Genomic DNA, 22,806 nt, shown 5'->3' on the forward strand with positions numbered 1-22,806 from the left:
GTGTGTTTATATACATATTAGTCAGTGGTATCTAAACAGAGCGCGAGAGATGAATATGAACACACACACACACACACACACACACACACACACACACACACACACACACACACACACACACACACACACACACGCACGACAGAGAGGGCCGGCGGGAGCAGAAGTGCTTGTCGACCGGCGTGGAAAAATGCGCGTCTGATGTGAACGGGCTCGCGCGAGAATTTCGGTGCGCTGCGCTTCGCAGCACTTCGTTGGCAGTGTGGCCCTGAAATAAAACCAAACAGACTGGGTGTAAAGTCCATAGACAGCAGTGGACTGATTGTGTCAAAGCCCATGTCCTCACTGGAGACCCTTTTAGCCTATGTCATTTTCATATTTAGAACATAATGGAGATTCAAGTGTTCACTCTGGATGCCTTCACTAATTTACCTTTCAAGGGAAACCCTGCGGCCATTTGTCCACTGATGCATGTGAGTAAGGATTACTATACAGTTATGTCATAATGCAGAGGAGCATATGGCGGCGTGCATTAGGACTTAAAGACACTTCTGCTTGTTGCTTTTGGTGTGTGTTTGGTGGTTTGCTCCTTGTTACATTTACTGATTAAAGGGACATTTTCAGTGAGTAAAGTTTGCCAGTTTCATTGCTCATGTTACATAATTTATTGTAAAATGAACAGGGCATAGTTGTAGCACCCTGGCATGTTTTTAATCTATCCATCTATGTGCATGTATCTGTTTGAAATAATTACATGTCACAAGTGAAGGTGTATATTTGTGCATTGTGTGTGCGTTTCTAACAGGAACTGAGCGATGACTTGTATCAGAAGATAGCAGTAGAGATGAACCTGTCAGAAACAGCTTTCATCACCAGGATCAACCCCTCTGATAGTTTTACAACAGGTCAGATAATACAGAGTTAATTATATATCTGTAGATGGATTTAATAGAAATGCACATCTGTGGGACAGGTTTGCATCACAAGAATGAACCCCAGTATTATGATGATTCTTTGCCTATGTGCAACCCATGTATTGTTGAGGCTCTTTGACTGGGAATAAAACTGTTGCAAGCAAATAAGTGGATATTGGAAACAATAAGGACATGTTAATGAAGATGTAAGTACCTGCTAATGGCCAGTAGAAGCTGTGACCCTGACCGAACCTTAAATTATTAGTGTTGGATAAAAAAAACAGTGATTTTTTTATGGTTAGAGCTTCAAAATTTGTTCACAGAATGGCATTACAGGATAAGCCACCTAATATACAGTATGCAATATGCGAAATAGGCACACCTTTACATACTGTGTAGCTATGAGTAGCCTACAATATAGAAAGCACAGAGCTCATGGGATGAAAAACACAAACACTTCTACCTTTAGAGGAAAGAGCAGGCTTTATTTTTAAGTGTGGGCGACCCCCACTTACCGTTGCTGCCTTCACCATAGATTGGTTTGGAAAATCCAGGTGCACTGATGAAAAGCAAACAGATGAACATCAAACTGATGCCTCTGACTTCAGTGGCTGCTCTGATAAAGTCATAATAAACATGTTAATGATTGCAATTAATTAAGTGGCTGTAAGACACAAGGTTAGAATGACATGTCAGATACTGATAAAGGAACACCTCAACCCCAAGTGAATTTTATCAGTCAGTTACCTCGTATTATGCCGAATTCATTTTTCTCGGATGCCTCCAGTAAACGAAGAACAAAACAGATTGGACGCAGAGCTGAACTAAAATTCAAACTTATCAATGGTGTCTTCACAGCCAGACTCCAATAACAAAAACATCAATTTTACCAGGCTGAACATGGAAGCAGCTGGTCTACCACTGCCTCGATTGGTGGTTTGTTTTATTATTTGTGTGACTTTGGTGAATCCAAACTAACTATTAAAAACACCAAAGTCACACAATAATGCAAACAAAGCTGATCAAGGCAGCACTGGACCAGCAGCTCCTGTGTTCAGTGAGGGGAAAATGACTGTTTTTGTCAAAGGAATCTGGCTTTGCAGAGAGCATGGCTAAGTTTTACTTTTATTTCAGTTTCCAAATAGGACTGTCTGTCTGTGAAGCACTGAACACACTACTGGATAAATGTGACTTTGATCAAACTGCATGGGTTGTGCCAGAGTTCGTATGCCAGAAACAAAGTTTTCTTCGAAATTCAGCAAAATACCAGGTGGGTAACTGATACACAAAAGGTCATTCAGGGGGTTAAATATTCCTTTAAAGACATGCCGGCAGCAGGTTAAAGAGACATAGCTGTGAACCTCTGTGCAGTTTGCTGAGGCCATTTTTCCTTTATGTGTTCAGAAAAAATACCTGTCCTCAGCATTTTGACAGGTACGTTAACCACACAGCTAAGACTTGCATTGTTAGGCGTGAGAAGGACAATGCAGTGAGCTGCCAGAGAGGAATGTGTGTTATTTACACTCAGAAGAATCTTTCAACTAAAGTCACCATATATTACTGTAAAACTTAAACAGGTCTCAGGCTTCATTTGATAAAGAAATTAACTTCATAGTTACTGTGCTTGTTACTGTGCTTGCACCTCAAGTATCAGCTATTTTACAGTTTACATGCAATTTTACTGCAAATACACTGCATTTGTAAATGTCACTGTATGGATGTGAATAAACAGGATTGATGTGCCATTATACCAAAAGACTAATCTCTTGCAGTCATGACAGAATAAGTAATACAGCCTCAAGTGAATATTATTCAGTCTCCATGGTTTCACATTTTTCTTGCAGTTAAGCAGTAACTTATTGTACACATCAACACATTTTTTATCCATTTAAGAAATATTCAATGTGTTATATTCAGCTGTTTTAGACTATATGTTCAAGTTCTGTATGTGTTAAATCACCTGTCCGACATGTGATTAACAGGATCACGCTTCAAACTTCGATGGTTTACACCAACCAATGAAGTGAACCTGTGTGGTCATGCCACTCTTGCCTCTGCTGCAGTGCTTTTCAACTGTAAGAGTAAGTTACAAAGCAAACACACACACACACACACACACACAAACACACACAGTGCATCAAGGTTCATTGCCAGTTATAATCCCGTTCATGCACTGGCTTAATTTTTAACACAGGGGCAGAAACACGGAATTTCATGAAGTTTAATTGAGAGGCGTGTTGAAATTCTTAAGTAATCTAAAGTATTGTCAGCCAGCTTTACACTGTACAGTAGTGTTAGAGCCATTTCTGATTTCAAAAGGAAAGTACGGTTAAATTTGTGGCTCTAAAGGCGTGTTTTTTTTTCCAACGACATGGCCGTCTGCCTTGGTGTGGTCAGCCAGTCTCAGCCAGGCAATGGGAGACTCCTGTTGCTCAGAGCAAAGCGCAGTGATTTGAATGGCAGACAGGAAGTGATGCAAATTAAAACAAGAGAACCAACCACAATGAATGGAGCCTGTCTGGATGCAGAGACAGCATCTTGTAAGCCATCCTACCCTTGATTGCAGGCATGTCATAAATCCAGCCCAGGAGCCAATCATGGTCAATCATTGTCTCTCAAAATATACTGTATGTAGCCTGCCACACAATATTGGTTAATGAAGCAAGATCACCTTGCATTTTTTTTTCTGTTCACCTCATGATAGCACATTATTAACAAGCATTAAACAGTCACCTAGCAGAAGACATTTCCTGCTAGGTAGCAGACATGGCCACAGCAAAGAAGCTTAAAGTCAACAGCAAGAGATGTTGCTTTCAGGAGCGGTGGAAAGTTGAATATTTTTTCTCTTAAAGCTTAAAGACTAAACAGTTGCGTTTGTCTCATTTCTATGTCTATGTGTGTGAGTGTGTGTGTGTTTTTAATAATCCATTTATATGAGAGAAGCAGCTGGTCCCCAGGTATTTTCACTTTACCTAATCCCCCATTCCAAGAAGTTTCAACAGTCTGGACACCCCTGCTTGGTGGTGTTGCATTTAAATTTGTCCCAACAGCTTTGGTGACCTGCTTTGTCCGTAAACATGCCAAACATATTAGAAAACATTCCTGCACGGCGCAAAGATGCAAAATAACAAAATGACTGTTTTGATCTAAGTATTAAGTTTTTCTTATTTGTAATCACCAACAATCTTATAATTTCATAGTTACTGTAACAGTTTACAATAACAACATATAACTCTGTTAAATTTAACTACTTACTCCTCACCATTGTTAATCATCCACCTGTGAGCACAATGTTATCTTTGAATATATTATGTCTGTCAGAGAATGTCAACCCCAAACTGGTGTTTGAGACCAGGAGTGGAGATCTGGCTGTCACCCAGCAGGGGGAGGGATACCTCATGGACTTTCCTCTCAACCCACCCACCCAGCAGGTATAGTATGTGGTCAGAAGGACAAGGCACTCCTGGCTGAAATCTACTGTTATAGGTTCAAATATTAGTCTCAAAATGTGTATTTATGTTAATAAGTGAGGGATACATACGGGCTTTAAGGTTAAATTAACATTAGATTTTCCAAAAGAAACTTTGCAAAGTATTTTAAAATATAACAAAATGCTATTATTTTAAGAGTTTTTTTTCTAAAAACCCATTTTCACAGGATCCCAATGACTTCAGAGACATCATCCAGGTCAGTAAGGCACCTACTCTCTCTCTGCGAGAGCATGTTTCACAGCAGAATCTGTGTGTACAGCATGTGCCAGTGTGAGTATGTTCCTGTGTGTTTGTGAGTGAATGTTTAACTGTGTCGCTGCGCGATACAGGCTGCAGTTGGAAACCTCCCAATCCAGGATGTTTATCTGAGCTCCACCACCAAGAAACTGATGGTTCGACTGGCTGACAGCTGTGACAGGTTACAATCATACTCATACACACCTGTAGTATAATAGTTATTTATCTTTACACGTGGACAGCAGTTCCTAAATCCCTCACTTGTGTTTTGCCATGCTTATGAGTAGCTTTACATTTGTTTTGCATGTGTGTGTTTCTGCAGGTCAGCACTAACCAGTCTGAGAGTTGATCCTGTCGCTTTGCAGAGCAGTGATAGGAGTGGAAGAGTCAAAGGACTAATCCTCACCATGAAAGGTGACGAGAGCTTAAAATTAGATCCTTCAGTTAGACCGGAGGGATGTGATGTATAATTACATATTTTGACACGTTAACAGAACACTGTTAAGTCCTTAACTCTCCTGCCCTCAGCTCATCCAAAACTCTGCTGCCATCATTTTTATTTGGGCTAGGAAACATGACCACATTTAACCGACCCTGGCTTTCTTACACTGGCTACCCTTTGCTCATAGAATAGATTTTATGTTATTGTTGATAAAGGATGATCTGCCTGGAGAGATCTGTGATTCCTAGTTTTTCGCTCTTAATTCATTTCATTCTTTATGTTTTTTAATGGTTTTTTTTATTGTAAAGCACTTTGTAACTGTGCTTTGAAAGGCTATGTAAATAAAGTTTATTAGTATGGATCATAAAAATGTCCTTATCTATCTGCCAACAGGATCCCCAGACTGCCAGCCAGGATACGACTTCTACTCCAGATACTTTGCTCCGTGGAATGGCATCCCTGAGGATCCCGTCACTGGTACACTAATACGACTACTTCTACTTGTACTACAGCAGCCCCAGTGGCCACACATTCAGACACAGTCTTTGTCGGGTTACAGAGTGTGATATCATGGCAACACGTAGCTCACTGGCGAAAATGCAAAAGCATGTACAGTGCCAGATGTGGCGCAATCACACAGTAAAATAGGTAAATGTTCAGTATGTGTCTTTTAAATGTAAAATTCTGTTAGTGTTCTGATTTTATTTATTTTGTGTCCCCGCAGGGTCGGCTCACACCGTGCTGGGTAGCTACTGGTCTGAGAAACTAGGAAAGAAGAGAATGCTGGGTAATTTGTTTAGCCAAATCCACATTAACATTTGAGTTTATCAGCAACTTGTCACTTTAACAAGCCACAGAAAAAACCATTAAACAATGTGTCATGTCCCGCTATAAACAGTCTATAACTACTGAACTGAAACACAGTGACACTCGTATCATCTCCTGTGTGTGTTTGTGTAGCTTACCAGTGCTCCAGGCGAGGTGGGGAGCTGGAACTGGAAGTGAGAGACGACGGAAGAATCAACATAGGTGGACAGGCCGTCACTGTGCTGCTGGGAACGATCACACTATAGCTGAGGACACATGCAAGCAAAGAGAGTTGGGGATGACGGGACTGTCCGTATGTACCTGCACACAGGAGCAGACACAGGGTTTCCAACATTTGATAGAGATGGATTAAATAAAAAGAAAAACAGCTTATTGTCCAGACTGGATCATCTATTATTTAAACATCACCAAGCAACAAACTACAAGATGAAAAGAAGCTCTCACGCTTTGATAGTATTTGTATTATTTATTCACCACACAAAGGAAAAATCACAATGTTAAAAAAGTAAAAATAAAATACAGACAAGACGGGTAAAATCAGAGGTTGTGTCGAAATAGAATCAGTTAGCTTCTGGCGGGACGTTATCTGACATGCTCTACTCTACAGAAAAACTTAATCATCAGTTAAATCATCGCAGGTCATTAACGTTAGATTACATCTGAGGCAAATATATTTCTTAAAGATGATGGTTTCCTACAAACTCCTGGAGTTTTAACTGGTGTCAAGATAGCAGGTAGTTTCCTTTGTATTCATTTTGTCTGCGTACACAAAGGAACAGACGCAGAAACCTCAGCCAATTGTTACAGTTTAACACTGATGAATAAAGAGAAATTAAGATTTATATACACGTGTTGTTTCACTTTCTTTGCTGTGTGGACCAATGTAGCTCATTCACTGATTTAAATAGAGTACTGCTGATGCAAGATTTCCTATGTTGAGCTGGAAAAAAAACTGATTTAGTAACTTAGGACTACAAATAATTCTGGTTCTTGTGACATTGTGATGCTTCATTTTTCGGTGTGAAGTCCCTGGTATACTGACCGATAGACATCCCTGAGCTTATCTGACGGTTGAGCAACATGAGCTATAAGTAGTTTGGTCTCCATGTTCACATAAATACCGACTTTCTGTGTTGTGTGTGTGAATACTTACAGAAAGCACCAAAAGTCAAGTCTAAAATAGTCATAGTGTATCAACAGAGATATTTGATCTAAAAATATTTGCATTTATAAATAGTGACCAGTCCTTGTTCAGGTTTAATGCATAGTACAATAACCCACCACTGTCAGTTTCACAGATGCAGTGCAATGTTGTGTTATAACAGCTGAATATCTAAGTACCTTGTTTCACAGCATTGAAAATATGTGTAGACCGTTTCAAACTTGACAAGATAAACACTGTCAAGTGTTTCGCAGCATATGTGAATAACGTCAGTTAACAGGAAGTAAACATGGACCCCAGCTGTTGCCTGGCATTGCAGGTCCGATTGAAACGGTCTGTATTTGCTTTTAAATATTGAGTGCTTCAAGTGTGTTTACAATTGATCAACATTAAAAATAGCAGTGGTGGCTTGTAGAGGTTCGGCGTGGAGGTTTAGTTTGAATTATTGGTCCAAACTGACCATTTATTGATCAGCAAAAGCATGCAGCAACCGGAAAGGTGCTGAGCAGAGCATGTGTCTCAGTGTTTACATTTTATACAACAAAGCCACCCCTGTTCCAGAGTGCTTTGTTTAAAAGAGACTGATTAAAATTATTCTATTAACAAACTTGTAATGTAAAAATCAGAGACAGCATCCCCTCTAACACCTACATGTTCCTCTTATGTCATTCCTAGTGTGCTGATTAGTGCAATCTGTATCTCCAGTTAAACATCATCAAATCTTTGTCAGAAGGGACACAAAATATTTGGAAATGAGGCTGTAAAATTAGGCGACAAGCACTGACTGTAGGATGCAAATGCCACTGATCACAGCTGATTGCAGCCTCCAGATCAGTCAGTGTGTTTGCAGATTGGCATGAAATCTCAGCGCTGTTGAGGTGATCCACATTTACTGGCAGCTCCACTGTGAGACAGACAGGTGACCTGGAACACCATCAAGGCTTCGCAGACTTCTATCACAGGGACATGCTCGGTAAGGCCTTGTGAGCAGCTGGTGGGAGCTGGATAATGTGAAGTAAGGGTTCAGGAAAAAACAGTGTAGACACAGGATACATGAAAAAAGATAAAACAAACATGACATGTAACAAAAACTCTGGTTAAGTCATCCAGAAACTGCATAGAAGCAGTCTTGTAGCCTCAACCACAATTTGTTGGGAACACTGATGACTTCAACTGTTCAACAGAAAACAGCCCCAGTGCCAGCAAAAAATTTGAGCTGGGAAATGAGCAGGAGGATCTGGGCACTGGTAAGATGGAGGGAAGGTTACCACAGTTCATTTACATAATACCCTGGTTGAAACCGAGCAACTGTAAGTAAGTAATCCTCACATTGAAGAGTAATATATAATGTAATTAAAGGATATCATGTTCTCTTGCTGGAGATGGTTGAGTAGTTTCTCCACAGGTGCATAGCGTCGTAGCGTTGTGGCAGAGCCCACCATCAGCAGCTTGTGTTTAGCTCTGGTGATGGCTACATTCAGGCGACGCCAGTCCTTCAACAGCTCTCCCAACTATGAAAGGAGATGCAGCAGAGAGTCAGATCAGGTTCTCACTCACCTGTTCACTTGCTTATTCCCCCATGCAGAAATGAGGCACAGAGAAAAGAAATGTAGATGGAGGAGTCAAAAAAAAGCAGATGGGAGGAGATGCACTTACGTGTCCTTCCTCTGCAGTGCTCTTGACAAAAGAGAAAATGATCAGACTTTTGTCCCGTCCTTGGTACCTGTCCACTGTATTCACTTCTACACCGGTGAAAGCAGAGGACTGCAGCAGAGCAGAGATGCTCTTTAACTGCTGCCTGTAGGGGGCGATCACACCTATATCACTGGGCTTACACCCTGCCTGGAGAAAGTTAAATGAACAGGGGGTCGAACCGAATAAGTTACACCAATTATTTCACTTTCATTCACTGTATTAAAAACACGTCATGACCCTAAAGCTTATGCCAGGACTTTAAAAACCTGCTGCATGATGACATAAACACTTGAGCATGAATTAGGCAACTGATGTACCTTTAACAGCAGTGACAGCAACTTGTGTATAAGAGCAGCCTCAGTGTGATTGCTTACACCTCCCTGCTCCACAGACTCCAGTGCTGGCACCTAAAGGGAACAGTCGAGAAAAACAAGATGTTGACCAGCACACCTTCGCTGTCTTACTCACAACAACAGCCCCCCCACGCCAAAAATAACCCCCTTTCACACAGATTTCTTTAACACTTGAAACAGCTGACTTAATCCCTTGACCTTTCACCAGAAAGCAGAGCTAATGATGATGTTAAGATCTGCTCTCTCAACTTATTTCTACCCCAACACAGCACATTTGCATCGTATACCAACCATGGAGCAATCTAGGAAGCAAACAGGGTTGCTGGGCAACAAGGTGGCCTGTATCCAATCCAGGTTGTGCTGCGGATGAGTCTCAGAGTAGGACCTAAGCTCTGACTGGACAGACAGCAGGAAGGGCAGGGTGAGCAGGGCCGTGGCTGTCCTCTCTGATCCGCACTCCAGCCGGCCCTCGTACATCAGGGAGTTACTGAGAGACATAATCGGCCTACAAACACAGAGCACACACTGTTAATTATGGAGGGGAAATCTTTCTGTTTGTCCTAAAGATTCCTGCTGTGCTGTTTTGTAGTTGTAATGTGAATAGAATTAAGTTCTCTCTGCAAGGCTAAAGCAAGAGAGAGCGCTATTCACAGTTTCTCTGTCTGAGATCAAAGTGAATTCAGATATTTTTTTTATTCAAGATAATAAAGCATGTACTAATGCACTGTTAGCAGTCAGGAGTTCAAGTTCAAGCAGAGTTAAGAATGGATAAGCACATAATAAACAAGACAAGATGACTGAGGCGTACAGTGTCGAATGTGTATGTAGGTGTACCTATTCATCCGGTACTGAACATTGAGTTGAACCACAGCTTCACCGTGGAGCTCAAGTCGCTTAAATAGACTTTCGTCCATCCCAAGTGACCTGCAGAAAAAAAAAAAACAGACCAAAATTGATATTTCTATTGACAATGGTAAACTCTGTATTAATAACCAAACTGATGCTGTCACATTTTACATATCACACTTTAACATTAACCATGAAAACTGTCATGTTTTACCCTCATGACAAATGAATACAATTAATGTACTTGAGGCAATATTTTATTTATCATTTTATCAAAATACATCTCATCTACACTCACGCATACTTTACCTAGCCTCCTGGTTTTGTACTATTGGTGGCAGCTGTTGGTGGTCTCCAACCAGGACAAATCTCTTGGCATAGAACAGCGGTCCCAGACAGATGGGCTGACTGATTTGTGAGGCTTCGTCTACGATGCAGAAGTCAAACCGCCGACGTGTGAACAGCGGATGCTTGATGCCCATACAGGTGGTTGCCACTACCAGCTAGACAGAGGGAGAAGATCAGTACTGAGTGGTAGGAAGTTGAGTCATTTTTTAAAATTGTTGTAAGTCACAATATGAATAAGTGACATGTCTATTTTTTCTTCTTTTTTTTCTTCCTTTTTTTTTTTTTTTTTTGGGGCATTTTGCCTTTAATGGACAGGACAGGTAAGCATGAAAGGGAGAGAGAGAGAAGGGGGGATGACATGCAGCAAAGGGCCACAGGCTGGATTCGAACCCAGGTCGCTGCGGCAACAGCCTTGTACATGGGGCGCCTGCTCTACCACTAAGCCACCGACGCCCCATAAGTGACATGTCTTGATGACGCTGAGGTCTCATATCAAATATTCTAAACAACTAAGACCACTGCCTCTGCGAATCTTGTCAAGTTGCAGTTACAGTTTAAATCCATGAAAAAATTCCCTCAAGGTCTTCTTGAAATATCGTGTTCATGAGAACAGGACGAACAGATGAACAAAGCAGCAACAATGCCTCCAGCTGCAGCTGGCGCCAGTGAAGAGGCATAAAAATGTTGATTTAAGCCTATAAAAATCAAAGTTGTTGTGATTATACAGTAATATTCCACAAACTAGCTCCTCACCTCTTTGTTATAAAGCTGCTCTAACTCTGACAGAGTGTGAAGTCCTTTCTTTCTCGCACTTTCCTCTGTGTAAGGCAGGATGTCTGGATGAACCTGCAGCAGGAAATAAGAGAGAAATCACAGCGAGTCAGAGGGGACAAAACACTTTTGAGTTTTTAAAATGTTCTTTTTTTGTTTAACTGTTAAATATTTAAAAAATAATTATATTTTACCATATTACTTTATAACTTTAATATCTAACAGTGATTTGTGCTTTTATGCACATTACCACACGAGAATGCAAATAGCCTTTTCTTAAACAGCTCATATACCTACAGTATGACACAGTTTATTTTAATTGTTGTAAAACAAATGTGGGAAGTGAAGACTTATTTTCTGTGCTGTACACACTGAATAACAGACGTCAAACTATAGCGCACCTTCTGCCCTTGCCCAAGACGCAGAAACCCAACGCGGAAGCGCTTTAGCTTCAGTAGGATGTTGTCAACAGCGGAGTGGGTGTAGCTGGTCAGCAACACACTGAACCCACATGCGTGAAGGATGCGAACCTGAATGAAAAAGTGAAGAAGAGACAAAGAGCAAGAAAGATAGAGAGAATGATAGACAGTGGCACATCAGAAAAGACAGAGGCAAAGGTGGGGTGACAGAGGGTTACAGTTCTGCTCTCACTAGGAAGTATATAATGCTGATTTATGGCTCAGGTGAAATTAGTCGGTCATGTTAGGAGTTTACCAGGGTGCAGATGGTCGTGGTTTTGCCTGTGCCTGGCATGCCGACAATGAGTGTGTAGTCTTTAGATAGCAAAACTTTCTTCATGGCCTGCTTCTGGGGTTTATTGAGACCTGCAAAGACACACACACACAAATGTATGAACTGACCTAACATGCAGACTTGTTTCTCAACCTGGGGGTCACCAAAGCTTTATGGAGGTTGCGAGGCCTTCTTGATTTTAAGAGGTGTAAAAAAAAAACTTTGAAAATATATAAACAGTAGGCCTATATCTCAGCATTTCAATCATTCCTTTGAAGACAGAGAAAACTAAATTAAATTGTCATTTTTAAAGTTTAGGTTATTATTCAAGATATTAAATATCTCACAGGATAAGGGCACAGTGAAGATCTGAACACAAGCTATACTGACAGAGACTTTACTCTCTGCTTAACAGCCTCATCCTGAATAGAAAAGTTCTCAGTTAAAACAACCAAAGAGCTAATGGAACAATGGACAAGCGTCAGGGAGAAGAAAATACTGAATTTGTCAAAAAAAAGAGAAGCCTTACTTAACTTACTGAGTACTTAATGAGTAAAACCTTTGGGAATCACTGATATAAGAAAATAATGGACAATAATGGGTAATTAATGTTCTATTACTGATTGAAGTATGAAACTACAACTCCGGCAACTGTGTAAAAACTTTTGGGAAAGGACGTATTGTGTCTTTTGGTTTAAGGTTGCTCATTTATAGCTTTGTCCCCCAAAGTCAGAAGATAGAGTTAAACTAAGTATGAAAAAGAACAAAAGAAAGTAAACGAGACAGGCAAAGAGGAAGAGCAAAGCAGCTTGGTCACCTTTGAGGATGTTGGCCACTGTGTCCTTGGCCTCTCTTGGCAGAACAGAACTGAGGTTGGAAATAAACTCAGGGGAGCGAAGGTCAACAACCAGCTCCCTCAGACGATCGCTGCGCAAACATAAAGTGTGTGAGGCTTTTATTTTAACTGTCACCTGATTAATTTTCTAGGGATAAGTTAGTTTTGCCATTACATACATGCTGTACTATGCTATCATAATGCATACTGCATTTTACTGTACCTACCTGTCCTGACAGTTTTCCATCAGTCTGGAGAGATTGGTGAGGTGAGTGCTGAGGCCCACCACACCTTCATCACTGTCCAGTCGAAACAACACACCCCGGAACTTAGACAGGTCCCTATAAAACACAAACAAAATGACTTCAATTGAGCAGCCAAGGAAGAAAAGTCCAAACAATTCAATGTCCCATAGTCGTCTTTGCCTTCGGTTGAAATACTTCAGTCAGAAGTTACGTGTCGGTTCCTTCTCACCTGTCCAGAGTGCAGCCAACTGATGTTCTGCTGACCTCACACAGGTATCCTGTTGCCAAACCAACCAGATTACCTTCCTGGTCGCTAACAACGATGCGATCACCACTGGCCAAACCACTGCTGGCCAACCCTTTCTGTGGAACCACAGTGCTGCGCTGGAAACGATGGAGGAAAACCCCTTCAGACGGCTCGGTCACCGGGCCACTGAGCTGCACGTTCCCCACACAGCTCCCATTCTTCTCACTAGAAACACAGGTCAGAGTGGGCAAATACTTTTAAGTATTTCATACAGTATGAAGGGGCTGATTTTATACAAGATTTTTGGGGGATATGACTTTACTGGGAGTGTTTACGTGTCTAAATATGAGCTGTATACCTCGCCTCAGATGTCTGAAGCCACACACGCTTTCTGCCATTCTTGGCCTCCATGCTGGCGGCCTCAAGGCAGCAGAGCAGCAGCCAATGGGAGAAATAGCTCAGATGAGGTGGGGTCAGGTGACCTGTCTCCTCCTGCAGGAAGTCGCGCACAACATCCTCGCTGATGTCTGCAGAGTTGCCATCAAGCGCCCTGAAGGAAGGGTAAAGAACGAGGAAAGAGAGGAGATAGGAAGAGAGGAAAGAGTACAAGATAGAGGAAGAGCTTAATGAGACCATTTCACTATGGCTTAAACTCGCCATTTCAACCCTCTGAATTAACAGTTTATTGCATGAACTGGGTTATGCTAACAATAAATTCTAATGCTCATCATTTCCATGGCTTTTAAAATGAGTTTAAAAAGTTCACCTCTCATATAAAGCACAGTTTCTCTTCTGAGGACAGTACTGGCAGGTCTGTCTGTTGGTCAGGATCTCAGGAAGTCGAGACAGACGACTTCGCTTCGCCTCTTTCTCCACACAGTTGTGAATGTGATGAACCAAGGTGTTCCTCAGCTTCAGCAGCTCTGTGATAAATATAAAGTTCCCCAATAAAGGAGATGGAGGAGACACTGCTGTGAGAGACTGTAGTAAGACAAGGCACCATCATGTCGTAATTCAAGTAAACAATTTAGTTGAAAGGGGGCTGCGTGTTTGTGTTTAATCATTTATAGATTCTACAATTGTTAATTGTATAAAATATTATAATTTTACTATAATATTATTGGTCACAACTGATGTTGGGCAGGGTGGTTAAGCACATGTGGATGTACTGTACCTCTGCGGTCCATGTGGCTGGCCACTACAGGGTGCAGGTTGCCCGTCTTGAGGTAGAGCAGGAAGCCAGCATCAGAATTGTATCTTTCCAAGCTCATCAGAGTGTAAAGAATCACCTACACACAGACAAACACATCTATATGGATATCTTAAAACCACAGTTGTTCAAGTCAGTCAGCCTCATTAAATTTGTGTTTATCAGTGTAAAGGCCTTTGCACACCATGCCGCATTTTTTCTTAGGCGTATTTTTTTAAAAATCTGTCATATGATAAAAAATTGTTAGGCACAAAAGAGACGTTTTCTTTCTTGCTTCTCTCCCCTTGAGGTACCTCCCTGGCTGTTGCCACTCTTCCTGAAGGGGCTGAGCTGTCCTCCCTCTCCGCCTCCACACTGCCATTATCTCTCTGTCTGTGTGCAGTCTTCATCCTCTATTATATCCTCCTCTTTGTCATCATCATCATCCATCTCAATATTACTATCTGAGCTGTTAAAAGTAAGCTATCTGTGTTATAAAATATTACTCATAGTCCAGTTCCTGTCTCTTGTTGCGGATGTCTTGCAGGTTACACCACACTGTCTTCACTGCTTGTTGATCACACAACTCTCTGAAGGCTTCTGACAGATGCGAAAAAATGCCGAAAATCAAACGTGATCAGAAAATGTTAATGACAAACGAAAGTTTTGGAGTCTAACTGACATAACATGAGGTCGTATTTATTTCTAAACTTGCAATTTCCAACGAAAAGTAAAGACTCGGTGTGCGTAGGCCTTAAACCTGCTTTTTACCTGACCCAACCAGGTGACATGTTCGTTGAGCATGCTGTGATCTACCAACCTGACTACGATGCTCAATCGAGTTTGACTCTTTTCCAGTTTTCAGCTCCAGGGGGACAGTCTTCTCCTCCAGGGCTCTGTGACTACCACCTCGTGGTCTTTGGATTCGAACTCGTGCCGTCACATCGATTTTCCCTTTCAGACCAAATCTCGGCGACCACACATTCTCTTCTATGTCTGCCAGCTCTGCTACAGTGACAACAGTTGACGAGTCCTGACACCTGCTCGGAGCTTTGCTGCTGCTGGGTCTGAGGTCATCAGAGACAGACACATAATCAGCTCTGTAAGGTGATAAAACCTTATTTTCCCACTGGGTTTAGGTAACTGCACTTTTTTCATAAGCATTACAATGATTACTGCAAGACATGGATACAAAACAAATGGTAGACTCTAGCAGAACTAATAGGGTTTTATTAGAAAATCTGTAGTGCTGTGTGTGTGCGCGTGCATACACATAGATTTTGAGGCTGATAGCTTTTGGGGTTGGAGAGCTGAGGTATTCCTTTGCCCAATGTTCCAGTGAGGGCAGATAATCGTGTAGTTCCTGCTTCATCTCTTCCTGACTTACACCCAAACTGTACCTACAGACAAATGGACAAAACACAAACATAACTGAAAGAGACAAAGAATACACACAAAAGCTGTTTTCCATTATGAACATCTGTAAAATGTATGTTTACACACATGAAAAGTTCTGCAGCACCCTGTCGGGTTTCACCTGACCACTTACATGTCTCCCAAGTACTGAGGACGACACAGGGCTTCCTCAGCCAGCTTAGACAGTGTCTCCAAAGAAAAATCTTTAGCTGTAGCTGCTCTCTGGAAGACTTCATGGACCATGGTGCCGTTCAGCATTTGCTTGGAGCCACCGTCAAAACTCTGCGTCACAGCAAACAGAAAAAAACAGGAGAGGGTCAAGAGTGTATCTGGGCTGTCCATTTAAAAATGAAATTGGAAATTTAAGAAAAACAAATCAACCATAACATAAAAATTAGGCCATGATATTAGTTGTATTACCTTGAACATATCTCCCAGTACTGCACGCCTCATGCAGCGGATGGAGCTTGAGATGCTGGTACCAGAAATGAGGCTATCAGGTAGTAAAACCAGGAAACCCTGCTCCCTATCTATCACCCAGGATCCACCATCAGAGCGGCCCTCTAGATGCACCACATCACCTCGACAAACAGGCGTCATCTCCCTAAAAATGCCCAAAGAATAAAAAATGTATACCAATACAGACACACAAACATGCATATTGAAGACCTAATGCATAAGATACATAAATACACCCAAACACACAGTCCCTGATCATCACACTTGGTCAATTTATCAGACAGAGAAAATAAATCCAAATACACATCATATATCAATGTACAAACATCTATACACAAAAAGAAATGACAACCTAAAGGTCCGGTGTGTCGGATTTTGGGGCATCTATTCGCAGAAATTGTATGTAATAATTCTAACTATGATTTAATTTGTTTATAAACACCTGAAAATAAGAACAAGTAATGAGAGCTTAAAAATGAACAAATTGGAGAGACATCTGCAAATGAGGCACGCTCAGCATCGGAGCAGGTCAAAGAAATCTTTCCTGCAAAAGAAGTCACATGTTTGTTTGTGTAGCATCTCAGTTATGTGTTTCATATGTCTGTTACGCCCAGTTTAGACCAAAGATTTGCGACAACACGAGTTGAAACATGCAACTTCTTGCAATGCGCTGTTCTACAACATTCTAAAAACCTGCCAGTTCACACCAATACAACCAGATGAGACAGTGTATCATCTCTATGCAACCACTCTCTGTACCTCTGCTCCGATTGCAGCTTTCCAGGCTTATTTTGTGGCTGAATATAACTTGTAGCTTCTTAAAATATGAGTGAGGATAGTGATAGTGAGATACGGGCTACAGCTGCATTTGTAGTAGTGATGCAACGGTGAAAAACAAACAAAGCAAGCATCAGATGGACTGTACTCATAATAAATACACAGTGCCAATTAGTTAGTAAATGAGAATGTGTGTGTGCTGGGGTATAAGCACATACAGCGAGCAGCAGCAGTGACCCACTGTCCAAAACCAGCATGCGTGAGGACGGAAACAGAAGGCTTGGCAGGGACAGAGCACCTGCCGTGGCAGGCAAACACACTGCTGGTGATTTGACCAGCGGAGTTGCAGGTGACGCCATCAGCCGGCTTGAGTCGAGCTCAGACCGCCTGGTTCACACTGCTGCAACTTTTCTCTGCATGTTCTATAACGGTTTCATCTTGTCGTAAATCTTTGGTCTGAACTGGGTTTAAGTTGGTGTGTTGCTGCAGTAGTTTGCTAACATGACTTGTCAGTGTACGCTAAAAGGGAATCAGTTCATAAATAAACAGCTCCATAGTGCTACTAGACGTCAAAAACTTCACAAGTTAAATTCAAATACACAAGAAAAAAAGAAGAGAATAGAAATAGACACATGCATACACCAGCATACAGTGTTCATCATATTTACCATCCATCTTTCAGCAGACATGTCTCCGTTGGATTTAGAGATCTGGAGCATGAGATGGTCAGTGTTTTGTGGCCAGGCCTCTCCTCCACGTTTGAAACCCAGTAGCGGTTGTTTAGGCCTCCAGAAAGGATCACATGGTCTGGCACCTTACTGCAGGGACAAAGAGGACTTATGTCATATATGCTTATGTTTTGTTAATCATCCATGGTGCATCATTTCTTATTGAGTGAAGCTTATTCTTTACTAAGTCAAGTGCTTGAACACAAATACTCCACGTGTCATGTGCCCTATTTCCATCTATTATTGACACAAGAAAATTCATCATCACATAACCTGGTCAAACGATGCAGCAACATTGTCCAAGCAAGCATATTCATGGTTCTCTCACCTGGGCTTTTTGGATTGATCCTCTTTGACAAGACCTTCATTGTGATCCATCTGTTCCACAAACCAGCTCTCGTCCAACCTCTCTTCCACAGGACACGCAGACATTGTTCCGGTATTTTCTTCTGTGCAACAAAATAGCAAAATTAAAAATAAAAAAAGAGGTTAGCAGGGAATAAAAGCAAACTAAGTACAAAGAAATGGTTGAGAATACTGTAATAACATAATACTGATGTCACTGTTAAAAAATAAAAAACTGCATTCAGTTTTAATAACTTAGGGTTCATCACACAGACACTTTGTTTCAGAGAAAACACTTTTGAACCTTGCAGATTCATTCAAATGGAGCCAGTGCAACACACCTGCTTTTTCGTTAGTCAAAAATAGTAACATTTTATCATGTAAACAACATGCAGTTTTATCTAAAACAAACAAACAAAAAAAGTAGCTTGCAATAAATATTTCAGCTCTATCAGTGTACCTCCAGCTCGCTCCTGATCCGACTTTGTCCCGTCATCTCCATCTTTCGTTGATGATGTCAATGCTGTTCTTGAAGCTCCTGTCTTAACATCAATCTTTCCCTCTGTGGCTCTTCTCTGCGTCACAGGTGCGACAGTTTCACTAGGTTTGTACATGTGAGTAGTAAGAGTGTCCTTATCCAGACGAGTGTGTGGGTTTGTCTCAGATGTTTTCTGATCAGTTATGACAGTAAAACCAGAATGTTTCTCATTCACATTTCTCTCTTCCTGATGTTTTCCCTGTTCCCCAACAGAGATTTTGTTGTCATTAAAAACTACTTCAGCGCCTCTGCTGTGACCCTCTAATCTTTTAGACCGGCCCTCTGACTGGTAGCTGGAGAAATGAGGTGTCTTCAAAGGGCCAATCAAAGGTGTTGTTACTTTCAGGTTGCCACCTGTGGGACTGAGCGCAATTCTTTGTGCTGGTGGATTCGCAGTTCTTGATCTTTTGGCATCCTGAGACTGTTGAGGAGGGCTGATGAGTCTTTTTACAGGCCCAGACAATCCCTCCTCCCTCTTGGTGTTTCCTCCCTCCTCAGTCATAACTCTCCGTATACTCTTCCCTCTGGCGCGCGGACTACGGCAGATGGGCCGTTGGATGAGCTTCTCCAGGCTCGCCACCTCTCTGCTGGTCTGGTCTCTGGAGGGAGAACAGCAAGCAAGCCTGATCTGACTGTTGGGGGTCTCAGGCACAGAGAGGACAAGATCTGGCGAGGAGGGTAGGAGGTTTTCAAGGTCCCCAAGGATACTCCTTTTTAGGGGGGAATGGCATCTGAATGTAGAGGTTTCACCATCTTTGATGTGAGGTTCAGTCTTGGCGAGTGCAGAGCCAGCCACAGATAATTTTGTGGACGATGACAAGTCCTAAAAACAACACAGTCAAATAAGCATTTTAAAATATAACCTAAAAATTATTAGTAGATTGTTTATATAAATTAGAGAGAGATGCAGTAATGCCTTACAGCACAAGAACAAACAAAAGTACATAAAAACAACAAAGGTGAAAAAGAGACGAGCTAGGAAATAACAGAAGATAATGTGAATAACAGACAATACACAAATGCACTGGATAAAAGGAATAAAATGAGCAAGACAATAACATCCTTGGCAAAAGCAACTTCAAGAGGAGTGTAATGACTTTACATGAAAAGCAGAATGTGCCATGCCGCAAACAACCAAAAAGCACAGAGCAATTACACATGGTAGATACTATATTGTTGTAATATAAAATGTCTGGGAATTTTAATTAACTTTAACTTTAATTAACTTTAATTGACGGGCTTAATGTGATGCATGAAATTCATATTATGGAAAAATTAACCTTTGAGCTGAGAATTAAGACAGCTTTGTTTGGAAAAATTGGACGGGATAAACTGAATTTATTAAGCCATATAGCACAGACTGCTGGCCGATGTACCTAATGAATCAGTGTACTGTTGTTAATTTCCTGAATGATGTTAACTCTAAGTGTGCTGTCATGCTGTGAGCCCCTAAAGGTGATGTATTCAATGGGCAATTCAATGTAAAACAGCCAAACTAGATACTCCAAGAGGTGCTGTGATGCACTGTGATACTGCCGAAATCCAAAGGTATATCGTGATGCAGTTGTTCGATCATACCGCCCAGCACAACAGGATCCCCTGGGAACCTGCTACACTTGGACCTTAGGGTCCTTTCTTTTGACTACAAGTATTTATTTAATAATTTGTATTACCTTGTTTTTGTTTGTTAGCTAGCTAGTTAGTTAGTTTGTTTAAATGGCAGTGTTTAATTAATTCGTCTTTCTGTTATTATTTGTCTATTTAATTGTCTGCATGGCATTTTGTCAGCTTTAAAAAAGTATACTGTGCAAGCGGCTTTGTACCTGATGATTTCTTTTTTGAATTTAAATAAAAAGAAAATTATAAAAAATATTAATTGTCTGGGAATTTTGATTTCCTAATATGATTATATAGGTTGTATTTTCCTGGTATTAAAGACTGTATTATAGCTATTAACAGTCAAATGCTATAATTTTCTGAACTTTGTATTTACTGGGTTAAATGAACAGTATATAAACCTCTACTTATTTAAGTGTGATATGCACGTTACTACTAATTATCTCCCAATTTTTTCATCTGACTAAGTTATCAATAACTGACATTACGTAATAATGTCATGGTGAGATTTCAAACGACAAAAAGCAAAGAAAAAGCAGCCAAGACAAAAACAACTCACTGAAAGAAAAATAAAATAAAATGTACCTTCTTGTGATTCTGAGAGGAAAAGAAAGAGGAGATGTTCCTCTGCCCTCCTGGAGCCTGACAGAAATCATAAACCAAACAGTTACCAACATTTCACAGTTTTGTCTGTTGTCCAGCATGTTGATACACAGCATGTTGTTTAAACTGGATCCTCCACACACACACACACACACACACTGAAGCTCCAGGTAACAGCAATAACTCATTGTTCATGTTCATTTAGACAGTACAAGGATATGTAAGTTACATATGTATCAATTTAAAACCTCACTTGTGTGAAACGTCGCATTGTTTGTATGTAGCCTACATGTATCAATCAGGTGTTTTGAGTTTTTATATCCTTCACTGTTGACCATAAACAAATAAAAAATGGCTGCACTGGAGGGATAATTAAAAGTCAGTCAGAGCAGACAGACACAACTGAGTTAATAACAGACTGCACACATAATAAACGATGACAGGTGTCGTTACTTTACGTTAAATGCTTTTATTGTTACCACAGAGAAACAAAGTGAAGTTAGCTAAACCTCCTGAACTCACCTGGGTCTTCTTCAGTTTGGTCCTGTTCATGGTGACTGATTAAACAGCCGTGTGTGTGTGTGTGTGTGTGTGTGTGTGTGTGTGTAACTATGTGTGTTTACTCCACACAGCCAGTCTGTCTAACAAAGATAAAGGAGCTGTTTGTTAGCGATATGTTTTTAGCTAACGGACCGACGGTTTTGTCAACGGACAGCTAACCGCTGCAGCTACATGAAAAGCGCTTATTCTGTTTAACGTTGACCGACTCTGCATCTCCACAACCAGGAGAGTACCCTTACACACTTAGCTGACGTTATTTTCCCGTGTAAACTAACGTTACCGGACTGATTCGACATTTAAAGCAATCCTCTTGATGTCTCTGGGGCGCCAAAGTTTCAGCTTCGCGCAACGGAAATGACGTCACATGCAGTTCCGCCTTTCTTCTTTCCTTTAGAAGCGCGCAACTAGGGGGCTGAAGCGACGCTGTCCACGGCCACACATCATAGCAGAGGTGACAAGGAGTTCTCAAGGTTTTTTGTGATCTCTTGGGACACCCAAATAACATATTAAAGTAATATAAAAGTATGTTATAAAACTATAAAAGCATATAAAAGTATACTATTATATACCTCGTGGATCAAGTTCGATTCAAGGCTCGAAATTTGGGGCCATTATCTCACAGCATCACACAAAGAAGTGCATATCTCTGCTCCTGAACATGACATTATCATATAATTTATGTCTAAACATTAGTTTTTAGGATGTTCTTTCACATATAACCATCAGATATGACCTGTTCTGGATGTATATGTGCAATTAGGGGGTACCCGTACCTCACAATGACCTATATTGAATCCAGACAGTCTGTAAAATTGGGTTATGAAGCATATTTTCATTCAGTTTTCTGCACATACAAATGTGAAAACCATGATGCATATCAGCACTCAAACTGAGACTTGAAACACACCTTGGCTTGTTCATTCTTTGGTTGAACTGTTGGTGCCATTGAAGGTTGATGTCTGGGAAGGGTTATTTTGTTGAAATATAATCTAGAGATTAAAAAAAACATAATACTAAACTAGAATTTGCCACCTTGGGTGGTACCAGTTAGTGAAAATTCTGACCTGGGCCAATAAAACACAATCACCACCAATTTCCCAAAATGCTGTTGACCATAACAAATAGATGTTTCCTCTACTGCCCCGTATGTGTTTCTATGGCAAGCCGTTTTAACATTTAATCACTAAGGCTGACTATCCGGAATTACCATTATAGATATCTATAACGTCATTTTGACTAGTAGTAATGTCATTGTGACTAGTATGAATTTTAAGATATCTATAACGTCATTCTGACTAGTCAAAACTGAATGACAGTTATCTATAACATCATTCTGACTAGTCAAAACTGAATTACAGATATCTATAATGTCATTCTGAATAGTCAAAACTACAGTTACAGATATCTGTAATTCAGTTTTGACTAGTAAG

The 22,806-nt window shown here is 40.8% G+C and overlaps 2 protein-coding genes across 3 annotated transcripts; one reads left to right on the plus strand and one right to left on the minus strand.

The window, feature by feature from the left end:
- The first annotated feature begins 270 nt into the window (after positions 1-270).
- Positions 271-6,751, plus strand: LOC117255157 (phenazine biosynthesis-like domain-containing protein 1). 2 transcript variants are annotated; one of them, XM_033623786.2, is made up of 10 exons: positions 271-470; positions 803-902; positions 2,894-2,992; positions 4,233-4,342; positions 4,569-4,598; positions 4,732-4,820; positions 4,962-5,053; positions 5,475-5,558; positions 5,806-5,868; positions 6,042-6,751. In XM_033623786.2, exons 1-10 carry the CDS (start codon positions 387-389, stop codon positions 6,152-6,154), a joined length of 864 nt encoding a protein of 287 aa, XP_033479677.1. In that variant the 5' UTR covers positions 271-386; the 3' UTR covers positions 6,155-6,751. The 2 variants fall into 2 exon arrangements, with proteins under 2 accessions (XP_033479677.1, XP_078018799.1); XM_078162673.1 differs by lacking the exon at positions 271-470 and adding an exon at positions 2,046-2,181.
- On the minus strand, positions 6,064-21,715 carry dna2 (DNA replication helicase/nuclease 2). The gene is made up of 25 exons (XM_078162602.1): positions 21,338-21,715; positions 20,798-20,854; positions 18,518-19,418; positions 18,041-18,161; positions 17,653-17,802; positions 16,169-16,352; positions 15,882-16,030; positions 15,604-15,732; positions 15,153-15,399; positions 14,318-14,432; positions 13,910-14,066; positions 13,502-13,693; positions 13,126-13,368; positions 12,879-12,992; positions 12,634-12,743; positions 11,799-11,908; positions 11,486-11,614; positions 11,067-11,159; positions 10,275-10,468; positions 9,954-10,043; positions 9,411-9,624; positions 9,084-9,173; positions 8,728-8,913; positions 8,434-8,582; positions 6,064-8,079 (listed from the first exon to the last, which is right to left on the minus strand). The coding sequence occupies exons 1-25, from the start codon at positions 21,365-21,367 to the stop codon at positions 8,028-8,030; spliced, it is 4,206 nt and encodes a 1,401-aa protein (XP_078018728.1). The 5' UTR covers positions 21,368-21,715; the 3' UTR covers positions 6,064-8,027.
- Positions 21,716-22,806: the final 1,091 nt, after the last annotated feature.

Source organism: Epinephelus lanceolatus, chromosome 2 (genome assembly GCF_041903045.1).
Source record: "Epinephelus lanceolatus isolate andai-2023 chromosome 2, ASM4190304v1, whole genome shotgun sequence".
NCBI classification, from domain to species: Eukaryota; Metazoa; Chordata; class Actinopteri; order Perciformes; family Serranidae; genus Epinephelus; species Epinephelus lanceolatus.